The sequence below is a fragment of the Dipodomys ordii genome, unplaced genomic scaffold (genome assembly GCF_000151885.1).
Source record: "Dipodomys ordii isolate 6190 unplaced genomic scaffold, Dord_2.0 Scaffold109, whole genome shotgun sequence".
NCBI classification, from domain to species: domain Eukaryota; kingdom Metazoa; phylum Chordata; class Mammalia; order Rodentia; family Heteromyidae; genus Dipodomys; species Dipodomys ordii.
In genome coordinates, this window is record NW_012267325.1 from 5,915,562 (window position 1) to 5,936,116 (window position 20,555).

General features: G+C 37.7%; 1 protein-coding gene across 1 annotated transcript in view; it reads left to right on the top strand.

The window, feature by feature from the left end:
• Zfhx4 (zinc finger homeobox 4) overlaps positions 1 to 20,555 on the top strand; it is a 191,281-nt gene that overhangs the window by 5,826 nt on the left and 164,900 nt on the right. The window contains exon 2 of the mRNA XM_013028432.1: positions 17,087 to 19,737. Within this exon, the coding sequence (XP_012883886.1) occupies positions 17,133 to 19,737 (2,605 nt within the window). The 5' untranslated portion in view covers positions 17,087 to 17,132. The remainder of the gene's footprint in view (positions 1 to 17,086; positions 19,738 to 20,555) is intronic.

Sequence of the window (20,555 nt, forward strand, 5' to 3'; positions counted from 1 at the left end):
GCCTAGGGGCTGTACCCACAGGCAGAGGGTTCTTTTTTTCCCCCTCTAAATCCATGCTAAGGGTTAAAGACTTGGCCAAGGTTCAAACTGAGAAGCGCCCAGGGAAAGTGCTTGTGAATATGTACAAGTTTCATGTAATTAGTGCTTAATTATATTAACATATGCAAATTGTCAACTTAGGAGCTTGTTGAACTGGCAAAGATCAGCTAGGCACAATTGTTGTATTGTTCTGAGGCAATAATGGATTTCAAGTTGAATTGTGGAAACACATAACTAGCTATCTAATTTAACTCATACCATGGTGAAATTTCATTAGTCTCCATGGAGACTGGTTTAATTGTGCTGACTAATGTTCTGGGCTTCAGAATGTCCTAAAAAGAAAGCGTTGTTTGCCTAATCCACCTTACAATGACACTTGTTTGTACATGTTTCCCTCGTGTGGGAATTTGCATATGCAAATAAATAGTTTCTCTGCCCCATTTGTCATGGCTGTTCATTACCCATGAAGAGGACATTGTTACTAGGCTGTTACTGAGTCTCCCAAGACCGGATAGTGTCAACCAGTCCAGCTACATTCTTTCATAATTTGTTTCTGATTAATAGACCAGAGTGAGCCTCATTCTCTTTGGGCATCTGTACAGGGAAGGTCAGTTCTGTAACAGAAGAGTTTCTGCAGTAACTAAAGGACTTTTTCTTCTACTCCTTTTTCTACCCATTGGCTAACATAATCATACTTAAAATAATGTATTCTTGTTCCAAGAATGTCTCTACTAATAATCTCTGGTTTCTTAATGCAAAAGAGAAAAAAAAAGATAGGAAAAAGACAGGAGAGTCTGTTATTGGAATATTAATCCTGTTTTTAACAGAAAGGTAAACTGATATAATTGCTTTTCAGTTGAAGGAATTGGGGTTTATACAAGTGTGAAAGCATCGGAAAAGGATTAGCATTTTTTTTGCATAATGAAAAGCTCTGTTGAATAGGGTTCTGAATGGCTGACTGAATGACTAAGATGAAAGGAAGATGGAAATGCAGACTTCTCTTTCTTTATGTCTGTGCCCTGCTCTCTCTAAAGTTATGTTTGTCCAAGACTTGAGAAAACAAGCAATGGCTCAGATTTCAGCAACTTTCTAAGATGTCCTGAGTTTCCATCATCTTTGGGATTATAATACATATGACAATAGTGCAGCCTGGGGGTGACCAGCAGAAGTTTGCATATAGGAGCTTTCAGAAACATGCCATCCTAGCCAGATATTGCGTAGTGCATATCACAAATTCCCCAGCACTTTGATGGTTAAAAGCCCCCACAAACACCCTACAAACAACAACAACAACAACAATTGTTTTTAGAAGGGGTCAGGAATGTGGTATGCACATTTGATTCATCTAAGGATGAAACACACAGGGACCCCCCTAACCCATTGACTGAAAATAACTCTCAATTGGCAGAATACTTCACTGAGGAAAGAGTTGTGTGTTCTGACTTGGAAATGTTAAGTGTTATAAAAGGCCCTATCAGCTTTGCTGCTGGGAAGGTATATAAGAAGAGAATATAGTTGGAAAATACAGTTATATTTTCATAAAGTTCTGACTGCAGTTTTCATGGTGCTTTGGTCAGTATCTCATATGCTTCATTTAAAGATAAGTCTCTTTTAAATGTCTAAGTGGTGTAGCTTCATTCTGAGAAATATTCGCAGTGAGGTTTTCCCTTGTCACTAGTTGGGGCAGTGACTAGTTATCAGTTGACAATGAGATCAGAGCTCTTAATGATGTTTCTTCAACCATAATTAGGGCAGTTAAAATGCCATAAGTATTAAAGATATTTTCAGAGGTGGGAACTGGTTTCTTTGTATGTATGTAAATTGATAGCAGTGTAGATGGTTATTTATATGTATACATTTTAAATAAGCTCTTTCTGGTTTAGGGTCACCACAAATGATCCATTGAAGACTGCCTCAGAGCAGGACTGAAAGAGCCCACCAGATATTAACCTAACTGGTTTGTTGCTAGATGGTAGGACTTCTATTTACTGTATCACTTTAGTGGTTCAGTTGCTGAGGTACTATTAAGATGGTTATATGGAAACTTGGGAAATCAGAAGTGTTGCACATAAATTAAAGTATAAGGGTTGCCTCTTGAGTGCAGCATATTTATTATAAAGGAAAAGTGTTTGATCTTTGTTATAAAGTCACCCAAATTCTTTATTACACTCCTTTTTAAAATTTGTCAAGAAATTCTGGATTGTTTCAGAAACTTTTATGGTTAACTTTATGATATGCTTGAAAAAAGTCTTAAAAGAACAAAAAAATCCACATGGAGGCTATTTTTTTACACGTATAAGGGCTTATTAAGGTATTTCCATAAGAAAAATGTGTTAATTTAAAAAATAAATTCATTTATATTTTAAGACATTGTTAACCAGGCACCATGTGTTGTAATTGGCAGTGCTCCAGCCACCGTGGAAGTGGATCACACATGGGTTAATAGTAGCTTATGTGATGTCTGCATTCTCAGGAAATGGGCAAAAGCCCAGGGTATTCTGATATCAAGATTGTAGGAATGAGACAGAAAGCAGAATATATGTTTATATGTGAACAGATGGACACATGTGAGAACTGAAAGTGCACAATTTCTCTTGGCACTTGTTTGAGTTATCCCTGATGATATAACCAAGATCTTAGTGCACTCACAGTCTTTGATGGCTAAGGACAAAATGGGCTTTTAATGAGGGCTCAATGGCATTATTTTCTTGCATAGGGATTGTACTTCTTGTGATCTTGCTGGAGTTAATGTTCTGTTAATTCCCTAGTTTTGGAGGTTCACAAGTTGCCTTGAAAGGTTGATATGGTTTCAGGTTTGATATAAAATCCTCAGCTCAAGAATGGCTGCTTCCTACTCTTTATTCCTTTAAAGTTTTGTGAATGAAATAAAATATTTGCCTTTTGGAGGCATATTTGAACTTAAAAATAGCTGTGAGGCTAAAGTTGTAGTTGGCAAGTAATATCCCTGGTATAATGAGCCACTTCAATACACAAGGGTTAAAAAAATTCACACCATTTAAGATTTTAATACACTTAGTGAAAAAGTCAGGATCTCCTGATGGTCCATGCAAGTTTTGAATAAGTGATTTGCACACCCAGGTTAGAAGTTCACACTCCAGTATCAGATATTCAAATGATAGAGTGTTGTTTGTCCTGAGGTTATATCAGTGATCTGATGATAATTACTGAATGGTGGTCCTTTACCTTTAATGGTGGTACATTTATCTTTAAAGGCAAAGTTGATAGGTTCCATTGTTTTCTAGTTATAAGAGCAGAAACATTGTGCAAATATTTATTTAGGTCGGAATCATTTTAACCAGGGAAAATTAATATAGTGGTTAAGGTAGGCATCTTATAACTGTCCATAAAATTATTTTCCTTCACTGTAAAGAAGAAAGGAAATCTATAGTTGTAACAATGTTAAAATATATAAAGACATGAGATGGTATATTCCATAAATTAGTATTGTTAAAAATCAAAACAAAATACAACTTCACAAAAGAAGTTTTTTGGAGAATCTTAAATTTACCTGCTTGGACATATAAATGGAAAAAGTCAAATCGTCAGTAGATTTATAGTTTTTAGGACCCCTTCATTATACCTGCAGTAGTTTAATAATATGGGTCCTTTGAAATGCAGTTTATAGTTCTCTTTCTCTCTCTCTCTCTCTCTCTCTCTCTCTCTCTCTCTCTCTCTCTTTCTCTCTCTCGGAAGCATAAATTTTGGAGTGATGTTAATAATGCTCAGGCCATTAATTAAAAATGAATGATCTCTTTTGGTGTAGTAGACACAATTATTTCATCCTTGCTAACATTCTCCTCCATCAGGAACGAGTACACACATATCCACACACATGAGCCTTCTTTCCACAATACTTCTTTCCTCTCCTCTTTAGATGCACTCACAGTGGTACCCTGTGGAATTTCCTTCTATAGACTCACTCACTGTTTTTCATCTTCTAAGAACTGGCCAATACAGTCTCACAGAAGAGAGTAGGTAGAGTGGCAAGGTATTTAAAAACTCTCAAAATACTAGAGTCTGGAAACTGCCGGTACACTTGGCTTATTTCATAATAATAGATATTGAGTTCAGGGGAAGTTATTATTGACTTACAAAATGGGTTGTGCATGTGATGACAAAACTGAAATATTGTCACTTAAGGACTATAGTTGCTCAGGTATATTGAAAAGGGCTCATGGTATGAATGAATATGAAGATCATGTGTATGGTGAACGGTAGAAAAGGTAATTAGGCTATGATAGTCCAACAACCATAGTGTCTTCTCAGAGAAATTGTGACCGAGAGGAACCATAGACTCTGGATGGCCTTTTATCACTGTGGCTGTTAAAGTGGATTTTTATGTGGTGAGAGGTTAGAGTAGGTGTTTCCAGGCCAAGAAAAGTCTATGGATCAGAAAAATACTGATGATCTCAGTGACCTAAAATGTACTTTTAATAATCATGAACACAGTGTGAACAAGAACAATGTTTCTATGCTGCATATGGAAAATAAATGCAGACAAGGCTGAAGTGTTTTAGAGGCAACTAGTGTGCAGAGACAGTGAAAAGTAGAGCCAAGTGTTCTTTGATTCTGTTTACTTTTTAAATGAGTTTGTTTTCATTTTAATTTTAGACATATGAAAATCAATTTCATTTTTTTGGACAACTGAGTGGCCGACAGGGATTGTATTAGATTTCTAAGATAGAGAAGTTAAATTCTTGAATGTGTGAATTTACCCAAGTTGCTTTATCTTTCTGAGCCTCAGTTTCCTCACATCTTAAGATGGATGTGGAAATTGCATGAGATCAAAATGTGGTGAACATAAAATTAATTGAATGTGACAGGGCGATATACGCAGATATGTCCCTCCCCCAAACAGCTATCTTGAATGTAATGTTCAATTAGAGAGCTTGTGATAAAGCAAATCCACACAGATGTTGTAAAGATGCCCCTCTATGGGAGAAGGAGAAAGAAATTGTATAGAAAAGCAGTAGCCTTATCTCCTTTGTTTTTCCTATTGGCATCTAGTTGAGTAGTCTACCACGTATTATCTGACACTACATCATCACGAGTTGATTTGGTTCTGAGGGCTTCTAGATATTTAGTGTGTTTCTGGTTCTTCAATTATCTAAGAAGCAAATTAGGAAAGAAACAGTTTTAAATAATTCAGTCCTTGGTCAATCCACATAAACTCAAGATTCCAGACTGTCCATTAAACACAATAATAGAAGAGACCACAATGCTTATTTTAGTTTTGCAGTTGACCCAGTCTGCCTGAAAGCCTATGAATTAGGGGATTTTCCAACACTGGACTAGAAATCATAGAAGTGACTTTTTACATAATTGGTATTAAAATATTTTGTAATGCTATGAAAGGAATGCAAGTACTGTTACTGCTCGCATCAACCTACAGAAGAAATACAACTTTTTAAACTATAGTAATATCTATAGAATCCCTACATTTTCTTAGGGGATTTTATTGCCAAGTTTGGGGTGTCTGTGGCTTAATTTGAAGGAGATCAACAGTTCTTTATCTTTGTATAATACTATATCTTATGGAGAACAAACCAGGTTCATAGTTTATTAAAGTATGTATATATGTATATAATTTTGAACCATACAGATAATGAAATATATCTTTGTTATAGTTTTAAAAATCTTTTTGGTCTTTTATCATTTTGAATCTAATTTTAATAATTTTAATAAACATTTTGAAATTTTATTTGCATTTTATGAGAAATATAACTGCATTTGGGTTATGGCCTCCTGATTTTGTGTTTGAGTTTTGCTTAATATTTATGTATGTTTGTTTGTGAAATAGTTAAGATGTTTTTAAAGAAAAAACTCCACAGTGAACCTTGAATTGACAGTTTATTTGGAACATATTTCCTTAAGTCTATGCATATAGTGAATATTGATTAGAGTAAGTATATACTTCAGTAAGGGAAGCAATGATTTAGCAGTGTGTGTGTGTGTGTGTGTGTGTATGTGTGTGTGTGTGGGAGTAATTCTTAAGGATTTCTTCAGATAAATTATAGCTATCTTGAAGGCAGCACCCAAATCTATCCACAGTGGTAGATATGTATTTTAAACACTTTGGTGCTTAGTATTTATCTGGTGAATGAATGAATGAATGATCATTAAAAGCATACAATAGAAAATTTCAGTTTCTATGCTCCTGGAATCTGTTTCTCCTCTTGAAATCATGCTGTGTGTGAGTGTGTGTGTGTGTGTGTGTGTGTGTTGTGTGTGTGTGTGTGTGTGTGTGTGTTGTGTGTGTGTGTGTGTGTGTGTGTGTGTAGGGGGGATATAAAACATAAAATCAGTTCATGCTATGTTGGAAAATTCCACAGAGAACTTTATCTTTCAGTGCAATCTAAGTGGGTTTTCATATTAGAACCATAGATTGCTGCCATTGGAATGGGGTAGAATAAAAATCCCCTTGTTTCATTGATAAGCAATTGAAGCTCATAGAGATTCCTGGAAAACATCACATACCTAGAGCACACAGGTGATGGAATCTTGCAAGTGTATGAGTGTGAGTGTGAATGCCTTTGTGCCTATCAGTGAACTATTTAACTCATTTTTCATTTTAGGTGATTAAGCTTCTACAACAAGAATATGAAATTTATTTTTCATTGTTCTGAGGAGTGTGTGTGTGTGTGTAGTTTTTCCTAACGAAATGAATTTCTTCAGGTGTCCCAATTCCTGTGATGACTGGCTGGTGGGATTGTAAAGCTAACTTTTACAGATAGAACAAAAATTGCCTGAAGCGTGAAAACTTGCAGGAAACATAAGGGTGGGTCACATAATCATCCTGCAGTGAAGCAGGGTGCAGATTAGGAATCATTATGGTTTGCCAGAAGTTGCTGGTCATAGAAGGCTGTTTAAGTGCTCACTGTCAACAAGGAAATCACGGGCAGCACTTAAAGTGGCTCACCTCTGATTTATTCATAAACCTCACAGGAGCACTTGGCTTTGTTCTTGCTCTAGGAAAGGGGACTGATGCCAATAAGGACAGGAATAAAGAGCTCCTTGCATGGTCCAAGAGTGAATAGCACTTTACCTCAAAGCCTGACCTCCTCTCTGGCAGTCTGTTATAGGGGAGTTGACTCTGATTGGCTGGGTGTCCTCAGATGAATGGAGAGAAAGAGGTTGTAACAAGGATCTACTCTGTAAACTCCTGAGTGTATGTAACAAGACCTGTGCAACTTGGAACTTGGGTTCTCACTTAATCTAAAGGTTGTGGTCTTTATATGAAATGGAAAGACTTTCCTTCACAAAGAGCTTGAAAAGTTTCACATTTAATAATTGTTAGAAAAATATTGCTTCTTTCTAATCGAAAATACAATGATCTCAGAGTAACACTGGTTCTGACAATCATACTCTCCTGCCCCTGGACAAAAGGGAATTGGGAGAGATTTAATGCACTAGGAAACAAAGGGTATGAGAATAAACTAGGTATGACATGGGGGCAGAAACAAAGAAATGGTTGAGTTTACCAATTGATTAGCCATGTTTATCTGAAAAGCTTCATTTGTGTCACTTCACAAATTATGTATGCTCTGCTCCAGCCTCCATGTTGAGAAGAACAAGGCTAAAGGACCTTTAAAAGACAGTCAGCTGGCTGGCTTTCACTGGGGCAGAGGTTGAGTGGAGTTACTTAAATCCCCAGAGCAACATTAACTTAAATGCTAGACTTTCCCCCACCACCCCCCAATCCCGTTCATTCAGGCTTCACTTTTCTCCCTTTGATGACATTGGTTTCTGATTACTTACAGTGCATATATTTACCAATACATTTTTCCCCTCAAAATTTCACAACTCATTATTGGAACCCAGAAGGGCCTTATAAGGAGATGGCGATGAGAGTTAATGATATAGCTTTCGATAAAGCCATCCTCCTGTGCAATCACATCAGAGTCATCAGCTCATTTGTCATGGCTGAAGTGAAAATGTCAGGGCCAATGAGTGTATGAGTGCTGAAGGGGCAAAAGGGCTTTTGGAGACAGAATCCCTCCCTCCCCCCTTTTTTTTTGGTACTAGGAGTCAGCCATGGCTTAGATTTAACTCCAGGGAAATTTAGGGATTAGTCAATGCTGTGTACAAATCTTGAGCCTAACAGAATTAGTTGAGAAAATGGAGAGGTGGAAGTCATGAGGATGGGCACATTTCTGGAGACCCGCTCTAGGTTGCCACCCTGAAACTATGGAAAAGCATGATCTAAATTGATGACCACAATTTTAAGGGATATATTGTTTTCAGGATCTTTGACTTTTCAACAAGATTGAAGTCAAAGGTTTGAATGGCTTCAAGAAAAGACCTGCATACCATATGCTAAATGTGTATACATAGCTTTTGTTTTAAGTTTAGCTACCTTGAAAAGAATTCAACCCTTTCATCCATCTTAAAGCTTTCCAGAGAGATAATATTTGAATACAGAAAAGTAGTTTTCAAGTATAAAGTCCATCTGACAGTACAGTAGAGTGAAAGTTAACAATTTAAATAACAATACTGATGGTGAAATACTGGTTACACTGTTGAATTCACAGGAAACCCAGAAAATTTCTTTACACAGAGTTCTTTCTGAAACTTTAATTGAAAAGTAACTTATTTTCTTTAGTCCCAGGAGTTCTTATCTTTGATAGACCAATAGTAGCAGATTTACTTCATTTTGGGTCCAGTTAACTGTTCTGTTTCAGATAATGTACCCATACAACCTTTTCTTGTTTAATTCTATTGATTTACAGTGTTAAAGTGGAATAATCTGATACCTGTTTCCTGCCCTTTGAGTATTTGTCGTCAAAGAGGCTGATTAGTTTTTCCCCCAGCTCTTTAGCTGTTTTAAATGTATAATTATCATTGCATGTCATTTGATAGCAGCACTAATTGCTGCCAACTATTGTCTGTTTGCACTTAATACTGAAACCTGATCAACATCCTGCTTTGGTTGATGTTTGGTGGTAAACTTTAATTAACTCTTATTGCATTGAAGAAGAGTTCAGGCTTGGTGCTAACTAATCATTTACCTTCATTATGTCCTGACAGCTCCACTTGTTCTTGGTCCTAATAGATACAACAGTCAGTAAATAAACCTGCAAAGCTCAGGCCTTGTAGTTGTTCCACACTGATATTTTGCTACTTAAAGTATAAGATAATTGGGCACAGATAATTATTTAGTTAGTTTGGTATCTCTAGTTCTGCAGACACTAATCTTAAATTGCTTCTTTCATGCTGGACAATTTCATTTTAATAGAAACTGTAGATTTGAGATAACATTATTCTTTCAACATGGCTCCTGTGACCATGCATCTTTTGAATCAATACAATTAAGCTTGTCTCCTGTTGGAATTCTTGTAATTATTTTTCCTGAAATACTTTTCCTGTAATGATATTGAAGTTAAAGTAATCAGGTTACCAGCAGATCATGTAAAATTCAACTCAAAATTGCTGGCTGCTTGATTTTAATTTGTCTGACATCAAGTTTGTTTGAAAAGGGATAATATGTGGGTAAACCAAGGAGCTTATAATTATGGTTGACGTTTGTTTGTTTATAATGAAATCTAATTAAAGTTCATACATTTAAAACACAAAAGTTAATTACAGAATTGCTCACTTCACTGATGGGCAGCAGTCAAATTAACTTTCAGGCCAAAAAGAATGAAAAAAGAGAAGAAAGAAAGAAAACAAGGAAAACCCCAAACAAAAAGCTCTTCATAATAGAAATAAAATAACCAAATCATCTTGGTAATCAAACATGAATTTGCCAATATTTCATCCAGAAGAAAACTTGGCAGTCCACTTACATTCTTGATTATGCTAGTCCTAATGTGGTTTTTAATATAAGGTAATTTAAAATATGTACATGGGATATAAAAAAGACTTTTATTTGGTAGATGTTAAGAATATTATGAACTAAGAGTCAATTGGTTGTGATTTAAAGAATTATGCATATAACTTTCTTCACTCAAACTACTTGAAATCATGTAAAAGCATTGAAATCATTGCTCAGGAAATACGAATGTTTGCTGAAATACCTGAACCTGTGATTAGTTTTATGAGGATAATTATATAGGTATAACCTGCAAGGAATGTTTTTTTTAATGTATTTACACTATTGCATTTGTTGCTATATTGGTTATGCAATTATATTGGTGGAGGAAAGTGAAATGTAAATAATTACACACTGTTTTCTCTTTCACATAATCAGTTGTCAATAGTTCATCTATCAGTTCTACATATGAATAATTGAGGGAAAATACAGATATATACATTGTAGATGAGATAAATAACATGTGCAGTGATTTTTCACTCATCTAGTAAATCTCTTTTTGAAGCCAAAACTTCTATACTTATAAAACCAATTAAGATTACTTTTTAAGTGTTCCTAAGTGATGGCTTTAAAAGTATTATCAACTCAACGCTCTGTAGATAGGCCAGAGAGAATAGTCAACTACATTTTAAAGATCAACAACAGAAATGTACAAAAGACATGGAAACTGTGATTTATAAATGTTCAAAAATGATTGATGTAGACCATATTTTTTCCCTCTAAGGTAAACTAAAGGGTTTCCTGTTAAGGCATATTTAGTGGTATGATACACTTGAACTCTCAAATATGATAAGCATTGAGGGAGAGGATCTAAGAAGGGAAATAAATGTCTCCATTACTGGAATGCTTATAAAACTGACATCAATTTATATAATCTGGTATTTTTAGGGAGTATATTTATATATTTTTATATAATACCCAATCATTTAATAGAAATCTATTTTGTTAAAGAAGAAAAAGTTAAAGGTTCATATATTCACATATCTCAAATACTCCTTTGCATAGACAAGACAAGGGAAGATGAATTAACACTTAAGTATGTCTGAGTAACTGCATTCAGAAGTTCCCTTTCCTTCGTTAGAGGAAGCATAAAAAGTCAGCATATTCTCAAATATTGGCAAACAACAGCTTTCTAGTAATACTTTAGCTGATTAGGACATCCTTACCCGTTAATGAAGCAATCACTACAAAACCCCAATGTCAGCTGGAATAGGAGCAAAACAGTATCAAAGAATCAGAAAGAGGCACTGAACATAATTACTGTTCGTGTCCTTGTCTTACACCAATGCAAGCTACTCATTTCCAGTTAGAATGCACAAGACAAGTAGAAACCAGCTAGATTGGTTAAAAGTACCAAAGTTTGTTTGCAGTGGTAGTGAAAGTATTGGGTCCTCTTTGTCTACTGATTCTGAAATTTTCCTGAAGCAAACAAATAAAATGAGTCATATAATAATTTGGTTAAAGAGAGATTATTGATTCCTCTCAAAGAAAAGTAACTGGAGTTTGATTAAAGTTGTAAAGAAAACGGTAAAACTCCTATTTCCCATAACTAATCAAATTAAGAACTATTGGACTCAGTGGTAAAGTATACCTTTCCTCTTTAGTTCTGCAAGGCACATGGAATTGTGACACAAAAGTACATGTAAACTTAGTGATGTGAGAGAGGATAAAGGGAAATGAGGGTAGCAAGAGAGAAAGAGGGAAAATGGAAAAGAATCAAAGAAGGACTAGAAGACTTTGCATCAACCACAAGGGTCCTATTTATAGAGAAAGAAACAAATCTGCATTGAATAACTAATTTAGCTTAATGAGAAAAATGAGAGAGGGCCAGGGAAAAATGACTTCGTTGACTTGCACACTGCCATTTGTCTTTGTAAACTTTCCCTTCTTAAAAATGTGCTTGTTTTAAATGCGGAATATATTTGGTTACATCCTTCTATTCAAACTTAATTACCTTCTCCCCTTTGTCATGACATGGGTGGAAAGTTTTTGCCGTGTCAGGAGAGGTCGTCACACATTCTTTTGCAGTTCTCTTCATTAATTCCTTCTTGCAGAAGCATTTTCTCTCGTGCTGGGAAGGTAGAAGGGTGTAACAGAAGAGGCCTGAAACATCAGCAGGAAGCTCTAAGCTGGTTAATGCAGTATAATTGTCTGGACATAGACTGGTCTTTGTTTGTGTGGTTCACTCCGAATCAGCTGTAATTAACTCCAGAGTGTTTCCAGATTGCCAGCAAAGAAAAATTACAGCTTTTCTGTTTTAAATTGTAAAGCTCACAAACATTAACTATGCAGATTGCATTTACTTTGATATATTTCTATGCTGCCAGAGAAAAGCTTGCTTGGCTCCCCATCCTACCTCTAAAAAAATGTGCTTTTGTTAAGTTATTTGATTTAGTGTCTATTGGAACATAATGGCTTCTTAATAGTTGGGTTTGAAACCTTTTCCCTTCATATTTGCCATCCTTCGACATTCTCTGTTTGCCTTCCTTTTACTAATATTTTTAAGACTGCAGTGGGAGTATTAAATGCTATGAAATGCTAAATATCTTCTAAAATAAGCAAACTGTAGAGAAGGCTGGTTTAAAAAAAAAACAAAACACCTTAAAGGATGGAGATCAGAGATGTCTTCTGACGTAAGTAGGGTTTCCACCTAGGTATTTACCTATGTTTGGTTATATCAAAAGAGAAGCCGTAAGAAAAGGACAATTTCACTACCTTCTTCTCTTGGTCAGCACACCACACCCTTTTAAAAGCTTCTGTACAGTGGTTTGTAATTATGAATTCCAATGTGAGTAAAAATGAGGTAGTGGTGTGAACTAACACAGCCTGGTACACAAAAGATCTGTCAGCAACTGATGCAAGGAAAAAAAAAAGTCCAACCAAAAATCTTTTTTTTTCTTTCTTCTGAATTTAACAATAAGGAATTTAAGCCTCAATGTGGCTTTAGCAACCAAAGAAAAGAAGCTCTGGTGTCTGCATAATACCACTTTGATGGATTTTTTTCATCAGTTCTCTGTACGTGGCAACAAATAAACAAGTATAATTATACTTGTGAAGGTCTATTCATTGCTTTGTCAGGATTAGATATATGTGCCGTTTTCACACTGCGCCTCTCTTTTGTCTTTGTCTAACTCACTATGACATATTGATAGAGGATTTGGAATGGGGAAAAGGCCACAGCAGAGACAGTGATGACCTTTGGAAACTTGATATAATTCAAGGATTTTTATTTATTTTCTATATTTTTGATTTGTAACTTGTTATCATATTTTCTTGTAAGTGGACAACTTTTAAGCCATTTAAAATGGAGTAGATAAAAATTCAGAGCGCTTTGAAATGGCTAAAGAGTAGATGAGAATGAAAACAATAGGCTAAGAAGCACATTGGTCTCCTTTCCCAGCACTTAGCAGAGTGGCTAACCTAGCATTCCTTTCCTATTATTCTGGCCTCTTGATCAGATCACGTTCTTTTTAATCATTTCACAAACACTGTCTCACTGGACCGTAGAAGAGGGCTGGGACAATCTCAATTAAAAAACAGAGGTAAAACTGGCCTCTCTGATTTTTGGGTTCTAATGGGAAATCTGCTTGCTGAATGCAAAGGAATTCTTCTATTGTTCAGAGAGGACCCCTTTCATTAGTCTGGCTCCTGTAGGTGGGTTTGGTCATTTAGCAGAGCAGAGTTTGGGCAGCAGTGACTGCAGACGAAAGCAAAGCAGAGGGGGGGGGAGAGAGAGAGAGAGAGAGAAAAGTTCTTTTCTGCATCTTGTACATTATTTCCGAAAGAGGGATTTGATATGATCAAAGTGACAAATCTTGTGAAATACTGAGAATACCAAAAAAAAAAAAAAGTACACATATTAAGCAGACCGGCAGGTATGTATTGCTCTGACTTTAGCATTAAAATTACATTAAGTTTTCTCTTACGAATTTCTGAAGGACTTTGTTGGTTTTTAAAAAAAGAATGTTTGGCATTGTGGATGACAAATTGGTGAAGACTAAATAGAAGACAGCTAAAATGGTGAAGTAACTTTTTTAGTGAATTAACTTTGTATGCAGTCATTTTGGAATGAATTCTGTGGCTTAAGTTAAATCGTTGGCTTTGTGATCTTTATGCTGGGACTTACACAAAACTGGCATAAATTTCCTAAATGGATCACATCGATAAAAGAAAAAAGTCATCTGACATTGATGACAGTGAAATCACTTAGCATCATCCTCAGTGTCACTGTTCAGGCTGATCTAAATAACTTTGTAACTGCATGAACTGAAATGATCCCATCAGAATAGACTGATAAACATGATGATGGTTAGTTACAGTTAATAGTTATAGAAAAAAAAAGTCAGGTAATATATTTCCAGCTATATCAGTTTAAATAGTTTTGTTGTTGTTGCCTTTGGAATGAAATATTTTGATTGTGTAGAAGACTTATTTATGTATTTGACATAGTTTCTGATTAATGTATAGCTTATTGGGAAAACATTCATAGACAATTTTGTATAACATTATATGGGAATATTATAACAATATATATTCTAACACATTGGTTTGACCCTTGATGGATCTTTAATATAACTTCTATAATATTTTGTGTAGTCACTTGTGTCTCTTTTAAGGTAGAATTAAAAAGGGAAATCTATTTTATATAGAGAAATAGGGAGATGATACATTGTGCAGTCCATTTGGCATGTGGCCAAAATTATTAACTACATATTACCCATAACTCATTTGAGGTACATTTAGAATGTGTGTAATCAGTGAAGTGAATTTTTTCTTGGTCTGTGTGTGTGTGTGTGTGTGTGTGTGAGAGAGAGAGAGAGAGAGAGAGAGAGAGAAGAGAGAGTGAGACCTGAGGAATAATGTAGGGATAAAGACAAAGTTGAATTCCAGTAATAATGCAATACTTAGAAACTTTTACAAAACTATAAGACACTTGGTAGCTTTACTTGCTCTTTATAGTTAAGATTAATCTTCTTTCAAATATCAGATATATGAACCGAGATTAGTCCATTATTTTATCATTGTGGAAAAAACATTATGTTTTCTGGAACTTTGTATTTTAATTAGCATCATAGTTTACCACTTTCCACCTTGCTTTCATTCCAGACCCCTAGTGTCATTGTGAATTCTTTATTTCTTTCAGTCCATCAAGGAATTCTATTTTAGGCATTTTTTTCTGCCTTCAGTATGTGCATATTGTGCAGAATTGGTAAATGCAAAGGTAAACATTAAAGTTTGTGGCCTAATTAGAAAATTGTTAGGTTTTCATGGTTCTGGTTATCAGATTATTTCACAGGGTTTTAAAAGCTGCATGCATGTCATTAGGATAATTAACCTGGAGCTCATCAATGATTCAAATTACACACTAAGCTTTGTGATGTTTGATTCTTGAGCAATTAGAATGTCATTTTAACCATCTCCAATACCAAAACGAATTTTGATTTCATTTTCCATCTATGAAGATCTTCTGATATATTCTGAATGGATCCCTTACCTCTGATTTTGCTGACAAGATTAGATTTGATTATAGTAAGGACAGTATCAATAAGCTATTTCTCCTAGTTTCTATGTCAGTGACCTTCAATGCTGTCTTCCTTCTAAGAGAAATTTTGAGAGGAATTTTTAAGATAGATAGTAACATTAGTGAACCTCTCTCTTGTTGTCTTAGCTCTCTGCCACTGTGAAGACTACAGAATACAGGGTTGGGAGGAGAATCCTGACTGAGATGGTGCTTGTCTATCATAACTGACAGAATTTGCAGTATAATACAACATCAAACTTCCTTCCTTCAGAAACTGTAGGGATTGGGGGTGAATGTGTTGATTCTTTTAAATTAAGGCATTCTTGGCCTTGAAGTTATGAGTCCCTTTTATGAGTTCCCTCCTTCATAAAATCAAGGCCATGCCTATGTCATAGGCCAAAAATAAACACTAAAGTTTCAGGCCACTCAACTGTTGTGTACAGACCCATCATTCTGCAAACTGAGAGATCTGTGGGGACTCAGGGAAGCTTAGCTGTAATCAAGCTGATGTCACAGTAGCTGAAGTATACAGGCAGCCACGCGCACACACACACACACACACACACACACACACACACACGTGTGGAGGAACACATTTTGTATAGACAGCATGTTCAACTTTCCCCTGGCATTTTTCTCTGCTTCCAGAAATTGATACAGCTTTTATGGAGGGCATTATATCCTTAGCTAAGAAAGTTTATTGGAAGAAAAAATAAATAAATAAAACTTCAAACAAAATGATTGAGGATTTTCACGGGGAATATGTGTTTATGATTTGTTAAGCCAGGGGAGATGTTGATTGAGGTAATGGTTGAGAGACAGGCAACTCAACAGGATTGATAACATCAAAATTGTATGTGAAATGGTGTTCATTACATATTGCAAGGGAGAAGAAAAAAAAACCGGAGTAAAAGTGATTGTCCCCCAGGATGATAGGACTGGCTGCAGTAAATATTAATTTCTGTTCTGTTGCCCATTGAAGTAACTGAAGTGTGGGGGGGAATTGTGATTGGTGCTTAATCAGAGCCAGCCAGATACCTGCTGAGAGCTTTTTCAAGAGGGAAGATTTGTAGTAAGCTGCTTTCCTGGCAAAATGAAAACCAGAGAAGAGTTGGGTCTGCTCTGCTTATGTCTGTAATATTTCTAATTCTAAGGTCCTTTCAGTTGTTGTTTTCCCTCCCTCTTTTAGACATTGCCCCATAAAGAAAAATCTGAAAAATTACAAGTTATTTGTATTGTTCTTCTATACTTGCTACTCGTTTCCATTTCTACTTCAGTCTAGAAGTTTGCTTCTTTTTAAAAAAAAGAAGCATTTATGCATATGTACTATGTACTATGCATATTACTATATATATGCGTAGTATATTCCTCTTGTTTTTTTATTTGTTTGTTTTAAAAGAAAACAGGAGTGAAAAAGATCAGGATTACTAATACAAATTTTAGATTCTATGTGAATACTCATAGCTGTTTCCACAACACCTTAGATGTCAAGACATGCCTACGATAGCTATCTACATTATCTGGCTACATTTATACAAAGTCTGGCTGTGATAGATAGGTGTGATGGGTTTAAGTTCTTCCCCTCACCTTTTTAGATAGTCAAGTTTACAGCAGCTGTAAATTAGTGATGGGCTATTAGTGAGCTGTGTCATTATTTAATAAAAATGGCTTCTCTCACCTTATTTTTTATCCAGGTCCCTGACAGGCTGGATGAAATGAGATCCCCATGTAGCAATTGCCATGGAAACCTGTGACTCCCCTCCTATCTCAAGGCAGGAAAATGGGCAGAGCACATCAAAGCTATGTGGAACGCCACAACTTGATAATGAGGTGCCAGAGAGAGTTGCAGGAATGGAGCCCGACAGGGAAAACAGCTCCAGAGATGACAACCTGAAAACGGATGAGCGCAAAAGTGAAGTCTTGCTGGGTTTCAGCGTGGAGAATGCAGCTGCCACTCAGGTTACCTCAGCCAAGGAGATACCCTGCAACGAATGTGCCACTTCTTTTCCCAGTTTACAGAAATACATGGAACACCACTGCCCGAACGCCCGCCTTCCTGTCCTGAAGGATGACAACGAGAGCGAGATCAGCGAGTTAGAGGACAGTGACGTGGAGAATATAACAGGGGAGATAGTTTACCAGCCCGATGGGTCAGCATATATAATCGAGGACTCCAAAGAAAGTGGGCAGAATGCACAGACTGGGGCAAACAGCAAACTCTTTTCCACAGCGATGTTCCTGGACTCCCTGGCATCGGCTGGTGAGAAGAGCGATCAGTCTGCTTCTGCACCTATGTCGTTCTACCCACAGATCATCAACACTTTTCATATCGCTTCATCCCTCGGGAAACCATTTACAGCCGACCAGGCTTTCCCAAATACCTCAGCATTAGCAGGAGTTGGTCCTGTGTTGCACAGTTTCCGTGTCTATGATCTCCGACACAAGAGAGAGAAAGACTATCTAACCAGTGATGGCTCAGCCAAAAACTCCTGTGTGTCCAAAGATGTCCCTAGCAATGTGGACTTGTCCAAATTCGATGGTTGTGTGAGCGATGGGAAGAGGAAACCTGTTTTGATGTGTTTCTTGTGCAAGTTGTCTTTCGGTTATATCAGGTCATTTGTAACCCACGCTGTGCACGACCATCGGATGACCCTCAACGACGAGGAGCAGAAGCTCCTCAGTAATAAATGCGTCTCCGCCATAATACAGGGGATTGGCAAAGACAAAGAACCTCTTATAAGCTTTCTGGAACCAAAAAAATCCACTTCTGTTTATCCCCATTTTTCTACTACAAACCTCATAGGACCCGATCCGACCTTCCGCGGTTTATGGAGCGCTTTCCATGTGGAAAATGGTGACTCGGTGCCGGCTGGCTTCGCCTTCTTAAAAGGAAGCTCGAGCCCCACCTCGAGCTCAGCAGAGCAGCCGCTGGGGATCACCCAAATGCCAAAGGCTGAAGTGAATCTGGGGGGGCTATCTAGTTTAGTGGTGAACACCCCAATTACCTCTGTCTCCCTCAGCCACTCATCATCTGAGTCTAGCAAGATGTCAGAGAGCAAAGACCAAGAGAACAACTGTGAAAGGCCAAAAGAGAGCAACGTCTTACACCCCAACGGGGAGTGCCCTGTCAAAAGTGAGCCCACCGAGGCGGGAGACGAGGAGGAGGACGACGCCTACTCCCACGAACTCGACGACGAGGAAGTGTTAGGTGAACTCACCGATAGTATTGCTAGCAAAGATTTCTCTCTCTTAAACCAAAGCATTTCTCCTTTATCATCCAGTGTGCTAAAATTCATCGAGAAGGGGACCTTGTCGTCCTCGGCGGCGGCCACGATGGCTGACGACCCCGAAAAGAAAAAGCAGCCTACTGCCCTCAGGGCCAGTGGCAGTGGCGTGGCTGCCAACTACAGCACGGGTGGCAAGGACTTTGCTGACCCCAGTGCCAGTAAGGACAGTGCCACAGCAGCTCAGCCAAGTGACACAGCAGCCCGGGGAGACGAAGACAGTTCCGCAGCTCCTCACCAGCATGGCTTCACCCCCAGCACGCCGGGCACACCTGGGCCTGGAGGAGATGGCTCTCCAGGCAGTGGCATCGAGTGTCCCAAGTGTGACACGGTGCTGGGCTCTTCTCGGTCTCTTGGGGGTCATATGACTATGATGCATTCGAGGAACTCGTGTAAAACCCTCAAATGTCCCAAATGTAACTGGCACTACAAATATCAGCAGACCCTGGAGGCCCACATGAAGGAGAAACACCCTGAGCCCGGAGGCTCCTGTGTGTATTGTAAGACTGGACAGCCTCACCCACGGCTTGCCCGGGGAGAGAGTTACACGTGTGGCTATAAACCCTTCCGTTGTGAGGTTTGTAACTACTCTACCACGACCAAAGGCAACCTCAGTATTCATATGCAGTCAGACAAGCATCTGAACAACGTTCAGAATCTCCAAAACGGCAATAGTGAGCAGGTGTTTGGCCACTCTACCCCGGCCCCCAACACCAGCCTCAGTGGCTGTGGTACACCCTCTCCATCCAAACCCAAACAGAAACCCACCTGGCGGTGCGAGGTCTGTGACTACGAGACCAACGTGGCCAGGAACCTCCGGATTCATATGACCAGCGAAAAGCACATGCATAATATGATGCTTTTGCAACAGAACATGAAGCAGATCCAACATAACCTGCACCTGGGCTTGGCCCCAGCAGAGGCAGAGCTTTACCAGTACTACCTGGCCCAGAACATAGGCCTGACCGGAATGAAGCTGGAAAACCCGGCTGACCCTCAGCTCATGATCAATCCATTCCAGCTGGATCCAGCCACAGCCGCCGCCCTGGCACCGGGACTCGGTTAGTATTTGCTGCTTTTCTGCATTGTTGACACTTTCTAATCACATTTGGACTTGGCGGGGCACACTGGGATGGAGTGGTAGGTGCCAACACATTGGGGACAGTTTACTAGAAAGGACTTTCTTAAGTTGCCCCTGCAAAAATGTTTTCTCTGGCTACTGCTTCGAAGCTAAATTGACTTCAGAGAGGATAGAGTTAAGAAATCAATGGCAGCCTGTGAGACAGTTAGCAAACTGTCTTCCTTTAGGAGGTTGATTAACAAATGCTAATTTGCATTAATTGCTTGCTATCATTAGCCATAATTAACAAGGTTTGTAGTTTCAACTTGGGTGACTATTCCCTAAAACATGTAGCATGAGAGGAAAAGGAGCTACCGTCATTTGAATTAAATATTTTGAACAATTTTTGAAATAGTCATAATGGAAGATAATTTAAACTAACAATAAGACCGTTTACCTTATCCCAGGTATTTGCTTGTAGATTACAGGAGCGAATAAAGTATTAGCCAAATCTCATTAAGCTTTAAGCCAAATTGGGAAATCAACAATTAGTATTTATGGAAGTTTATCTAGGGTCTTAAATTGCAAACACGTGACTGTTTTGTTATGGTATCGATCAACTTTCTTGTCCTGGAAAATACAAATTTCAGAATGACATCATGCCCAGTAGGAGTAATTAAAGCTATCTGATGAGGGAATTTAGAAGTTGAAAGGGATGATTGTAATTGATCCTGATTCAATCCTGTTACAGCCTTTTATAGTTTAAGCTCTAGAGAAAGCACATTCCTTGTCAAGACTTTATTTTACAGATTCCTTTTT